This window comes from Pelophylax lessonae (assembly GCF_965119305.1).
Source record: "Pelophylax lessonae genome assembly, chromosome: 7".
Taxonomy (NCBI): Eukaryota; Metazoa; Chordata; class Amphibia; order Anura; family Ranidae; genus Pelophylax; species Pelophylax lessonae.
In genome coordinates, this window is record NC_138774.1 from 34,362,879 (window position 1) to 34,369,326 (window position 6,448).

The window sequence follows — 6,448 nt, forward strand, 5'->3', positions numbered from 1 at the left end:
GTTTCAGTGACAACATGGCTGCCTGTGACATTATCAACAAAGGCCGGTCATCATCCCTGACTATCATGAGGCTGGTCCGCAGGCTGACCTTGGTAGCTGCCACTTACCAGTTTTTTCTATACTGTGAGCATATTCCGGGTCACTCCAACTCAGCCGCTGACGCTCTTTCCCGTTCCAAATTGCAGGTTTTCTTCGCCCTCCACCCGACGGCCGACAGATGCCCCACGCGGATCCCGGAGTTCAAGGATCTGGTCCTGGACTAGCCCGGATCTTGGTGCATGGACGGGAGTTGGCCCGTATGGCTCTGTCATCCAACACCAGGAAGGCCTATGACCGAGCCATGTCCATCTTTCGAAGGTTTTTAGTGGAATTCGGGTTGGATGACCATTCAGTGCAGACTATGGTCGCCTTCGCTGCCTTTTGCCACCTCCAACTTAAGTTATCCGTCAGTACCATCAAACTGTATCTGGCGGGTGTTCAACACCATGTTCTGACGCACCAGCCAAACTCCTTGCCTTTTCTCCGGGCAAATCCTCTGAAGAGCCTCCTGAAGGGTATTGGCAAAGTGGATCACCATTCCTCGGTCAGGCGGTTGCCAATAGATGGGGAGAAATTCCGGGCTCTCTCCAACTTGCTGGACACGGCCCCTTTTGAGCCATACACAAATGCAGTTGTTAAAGCTGCCATGTATCTGGCCTTCTACGGCTTTCTCAGGCCCGGGGAGTTTACGGTAGCTTCCTCAGTAGAGGGGCGCTTATGTCTCCTTAAACGAGATCTGGTCAAGTGGGGGGATCATTACGTTTTGACACTCCAGTGCACCAAGACCAGGCAGGTGGGCCACCCCGTTACCATCCCGTTTTACCCATCAGGGAATCATTGGTGCCTAGTCAAAGTGTTGGATGAATTTGTGGCAGAGACCCTGAGCTCTCCCAGCCATGCTCTGCTCTTTATGCTACTGGACGTTCCCCTCACCACGTCCAAATTCATATACTACATCCGTACACTTTACATCAGACTGGGTTGGGACCATGCGGCGCACTCTGGTCACTCCTTCCGGATAGGTGCGGCTACGGCTGCCTCTGGGAATAACACGCCAGGCCATATTATTAAAAGGCTTGGTCGGTGGGAGTCTGACGCCTTCCAAGTTTATATTCCGCACCCAGAGAAGGAGTTGAGACTAGCGTTTCGCAGGCTTGTGACTTAAGTTGTATTGAATAAAGTGTGTTGTTTTGCTTCCTCTTTTGCCCTCTTTATTTACAGGCTACCCCCCTTACGTCGGTTCAGGCACACCATACCGACTTTTCATTCCAGGGTGACGACTTTAAGTATTGACCACAAGTGTTCGGCCGCAGGCCGGTATTTATGGGAGGAGCTAGCGGGCTTTATAGTGCCGCCCCTCCCCTATACCGGCCTGCTGCTGCTCGGATCGTCACCCCACCCTCCTTCACCCTTTTTCTCAACCTCTTCCCTTTTGGGGTGCCCTCTTTATTTACAGGCTACCCCCCTTACGTCGGTTCAGGCACACCACACCGACTTTCCATTCCAGGGTGACGACTTTAAGTATTGACCACAAGCATCATACCCGTTTAAAAGTACCTTTATTTCAAATGTAATGTATCTCCTACTTCCTGTACTCGGCCACGCCATGTCTACTCCTGTTTAATGCTACCCCTGCTGCCGTCATTTCCGCCCTTACTGCATTACTTGCCGAAATCTCGCGCATGCGCAATTTGCCACTATCCAAGCCTCTTTCTCGATCACCGTTACCTCGGCAACTGAGCTCTGCACTTCACATGATCCACACCCACTAACGAGGTAAGAGGAGCTACATCGCTGGGCTGGAACTATACACCATACACTTTGAAGAAAGAATGGACAAAATCTATATATAGAAAGATAATATATATATATAAAGTTTAAAGCTACAATTACAAGCCTTGCCTAAATAAAAAAAAATGTCATACATATATGAAGAAAGAAAGGACAAAATGTATATATAGAAAGATAAATATATTTAAATGTATGTATGTGTTTAAATATATAGTATATGGATATATATATATATATATATATATATATATATATATGTTATATGTATACAGATATATACTTCTTTATATATATATGTATGTGTGTGTATATATATATATATATATATATATATATATATACACACACATACATATATATATATATATATATATATATATATATATATATATATAAAGAAGTATACATCTGTATACATATAACATATATATATATATATATCCATATACTATATATTTAAACACATACATACATTTAAATATATTTGTGGTCAGGGAATAACTGAGTGAAATACCATTTAAAGAAGTACGGTTGAGGCGTGCCGAAACCGTGGTTCGGGCAGGCCTGTAAATAAAGAGGGCCCACCAAGATGGAATTGTTGAAAAAAGGGGAGTGGAGGGAGGGGTACCCAAAAACGTCAGCCCAGTGAGGAGGGCGGCCTGACGTTAAATAGGCCGGCCCCTCCCCTCCCACAACTGCAGGCTCCGCCTGCCCATTTGTGGTCAGGGAATAACTGAGTGAAATACCATTTAAAGAAGTACGATTGAGGCGTGCCGAAACCGTGGTTCGGGCAGGCCTGTAAATAAAGAGGGCAAAAGGAATAACTTAACCAAAACGACCTTTAATACACACATATCCCACGGGGGTTGGAGGCCCCGTCTAACCTACCCGCGGTGAACTCGCTGGGGCGCAAGAATCCATAGAAGGCCAGGTATATGGCAAACTTGATAACACGATTTGTTCCTGCCTCAAACGACCGTGTGTCCAACACGTCAGACAAGGCCCTAAACCTGCAGCTGTTGATCGGTTGACGTCTCGCGGGCTTGCAGCCCTCCAAGCGAAGGATGCCTTTTAAGATGTTTTTAATTGGCCTGGAAGACATGAAAGCACTGTGACTGGGGTGTGTGTTGATCACATGAAACTGCACCCCTGCGAGATAAAGCTTGACCGTGCTGTGGGCGAGTTTCAGATTTAAGTGGCAAAAGGAGGTGAACGCCACCATGGTGTCTAAGGAAAAAGGATCCGAGATGCTGTACTCCGTGATGAATCTGGAGAAGATGGTCAGAGCCCGATCGTACGAGCGCCTAGTGTTGCCGGAGAGTGCTGATTGAGCCAGCGTGCTCCCATGGGCCATGAGTTTGGCTAGTCCAGGATGAGATCTTGAAACCGAGGTGGCGTGTCTGGGATACTCACGGCTGTGGGGTGCAACTGGAAAAAGACCTGCAATTTGCAACGAGAAAGGGCGTCAGCTGCTGAGTTGTGAGAACCTGGCACATGCTCGCAAATTAAGTGGAACTGTAGGGTGGCAGCGAGCCAAGTTAGTCTCCTAACTAGGCTCATGATGGTGAGGGATGAGGAACGGCCCTTGTTGATTATGTCGCAGGCTGCCATGTTGTCCGTGAAACATTTTACTGTCTGACCTCCCCACCGGTGTCCCCACACCCGGGCTGCTGCCACTATGGGATAAATTTCAAAAAGGGCGGAAGTGCGGTTAAAAGACGGTAGACTGGCAGTCTCGGGTGGCCAAGAGTCTCTGAACCAATTGACCCCGCAAATGGCTGCAAATCCTGAATGTGCTGCCGCGTCGGTCCATAAGACTGGGGAGTGGTCGGTAAAAGGCGGGATGAACATATTCACCCCGTTCCAATGTGCCAGAAACTGCCTCCCGTCGTGCGGGAGGCCAGGGAGCAGACAGAGAAGCCTGGAGACAAAAGCTCGGCCTTGGGGAATAATCCTCATGGCGTAGTTCAGGGAACCTAGAAGAGACAGCAGGTCTTTCCGGGATGCGGAACCTTTAACGAGGAACCCCTCGATCTCTGCCCTGATCCTCTGAACTTTGTCCGGGGGCAGGCTTGCCTGCATGGCGACCGAATCTAGGCAAATGCCTAGGAAGGTCAGTTTGGCGGAGGGACCTATTGTTTTCTTTTCGGCTACCGGAACCCCTAGGGCCGAAAAGAGTGCCACCGTTTTTACCAGGCTGAGCGGAGTGGCTGTGGGACTCTCCACTGTCAGGAAATCATCTAAGTAATGGATGATGACTGGACAGCAACCGACATTTAATAGGAGCCAGCACAGAGCCTCAGCAAATAAATCAAAAATCTTGGGGCTGCTTTTGGCCCCGAAGGTCAGGCGGATGGCAAAATAGTAAAACCCCCTCCATTTCGCACCATGCAGATGCCACAGTGATGGGTGTATGGGCAGCAGCTTGAAAGCATTGGAAATGTCCGTCTTCCCGAGCCAAGCTGCTTTCCCGGCTTTCAGGATAGCCTGAATGGCGTGATCCACTGTAGTGTACTGTAGTGAAAAATCTTCGGAGGGAATAAGAGAATTGAGGCTTGGCGTGGCGATGGAATGAGGAGCCGAGAGGTCTATGATCAATCGTTTTTTATTATTGTATTTCCCCGTGGCTACCCCCAATGGGTTTGTTCGCCAGCAGGAAAAAGGAGGGGTACAGAAAGGCCCTAACATGAAACCCTTGTCTACCTCTGTTTTCAAAAGAGTGTCGACTACAGCCGGGTCAGCCAAGGCTGACTGTAGGTTTTACACTCGATTGTGCCTGACGGGAGTGCCACCAGACCAGTGTGGAACCCTGTCGTGAACCCTGAAACTAAAAAGTCGACTAGGTTTGGAGAGGGATGGGATTTCAAAAAGAAGGCCAGGGAATCGACCTGTACCTCGGTCAGTCAGCTCTTGGGAAAAAGGCGACTGGGGCACATGGACTTGGCGTGGGCCCGGAAGCAGGTGGAGCAGATATGCAACAACCTACAGGCACTGAAGCTGCAGCCCCCCGCGTTGAAGTTGTTGCATACCTGTGCCTTGCCCAAGAACACTATCGGTCTCCCCAGTTTGTCTTTGGTGGACTTCTGATCAGACCTGCTGGGGCCCGGGGTGACCTCGCTGGTGGCAGAAGAACTGGGCTCAACGGCACACAAGTTGGTGGAGTGGGAGTTTGAAGCACAAGTGGCGCATGCAGGTGGCACAAGCCCGGCAAAGTGGCGACAGAACAACTCGGTGTCCAGCTGGCCCCAATCTATCCTGATGTTAAACTGGGCAAAGGTGGCCTCCGCCTTGGCTGAGAATGAGCGGTGATAATCGTAGAAGGTGGTGCCGCTGTACTTGTGCCCCAGGTCGACCAACTTGTGTAGATACAAATCCAGCTCTTCTCTGCGATGAGGGAAGTTAAAGCGGACCACGTCCCTGAACAGACCGAAGGCCAAGACAAACTCGGGAATGGACAGCTTCCTGTTTAGTCTGGGGTCCTTGGCCTTCAGAACCACAGACAGGTCCCCGTAATTGTAAGTCTTGCTCTCGACTATGTCTTGAGAGGCAATTAATAGCGACATAAGATTCACATCCTTCCCCTCCAGAATGTCTTTCCTAATGTTGGGCGGGACCATGTGTGCTGGTGTAATGATGTGAGGAATGGGGCCTGAAGGAGTTGGCATACCTGCGAAGGTGTCCTGAGGGGCTGGCAAGCCAAAGACCTGAGAGGGCAGGGAACCTGGGGAAGCTGCGGAGGCTGGTACAGGGGTTTCTAATTTTTCCAACCTCTGACTTAGGCTACTAACGGAAGCCAGAACAGACGCCATGGTGGCCTGGATTTCGGCTAAAGCGTCCTTGACACTGTCCCGTGCGTCAGTCCCTGGTTGCGGGTAGCCGGTATTGGATACCAAGATCCTGTACAACTCCGCCTTCCTGGCTGTGGCCGGAAATGGTATCCCCCTCCGTCTTAACTCGGCGGCAATCTTAGGAATGGTCCATGTCCTCATGGAACCAGGACTTGACGGAACCTGGCTACCTCCTGCGACGGGAACGGAAACCGGAGTGGGTGGCCTGGCTGGCGTGCTAGGCAGGGAGAGGTCGTCTCCTAGGTCTGACACGCGAGACATGCTGGGATGACATGAAAGGGAAAAGAAGAGATGAAAACTCATACGACAGGGCGTTAACTGGCACTTTTTTTTTTTTGGAAACGGGGGACGTGAGGCCCTGCTAAACCCCAGGGGCTGGTGGAGGCACTAACTATGATTTGGACCTAAGCTGTGCCATGAATGATGGCGGGGTGTAGGCCTCTGGGAAGGTGAAGCCCTGACTACCCTGACCAAATAGCGAGACGCTAGCTATTATTTGGGCCGATGGGCGAAAGTACCTCCGTGTGAGGATGGGTGTTGGTCTCGCGATAACTACAAAGTGACCTGCCTAAGCTCCTGACCCCCCACCCCTGCCCCCCCCCCTTGCGCCAGTTAACGAAGAGGGGAAACTCTTGGTAACGGAACAGCATACCTTAGATGACTCTTGAGGGGTCTTAACTTGGTTGAACGTCTGGTAATGTTCAAGCAGACTACCTGTGGGTAAGCAAAACCGTGGTTGACGCCATGGATGTGAGATGACATGAGAACTG

General features: G+C 50.2%; 1 protein-coding gene across 1 annotated transcript; it reads right to left on the reverse strand.

The window, feature by feature from the left end:
* Positions 1-4,733: 4,733 nt before the first annotated feature.
* Positions 4,734-5,939, reverse strand: LOC309560416 (uncharacterized protein; the record flags this gene model as incomplete). The annotated part of the gene is made up of 1 exon (XM_082264052.1): positions 4,734-5,939. One exon carries the CDS (start codon positions 5,937-5,939, stop codon positions 4,734-4,736), a length of 1,206 nt encoding a protein of 401 aa, XP_082120178.1.
* Positions 5,940-6,448: the final 509 nt, after the last annotated feature.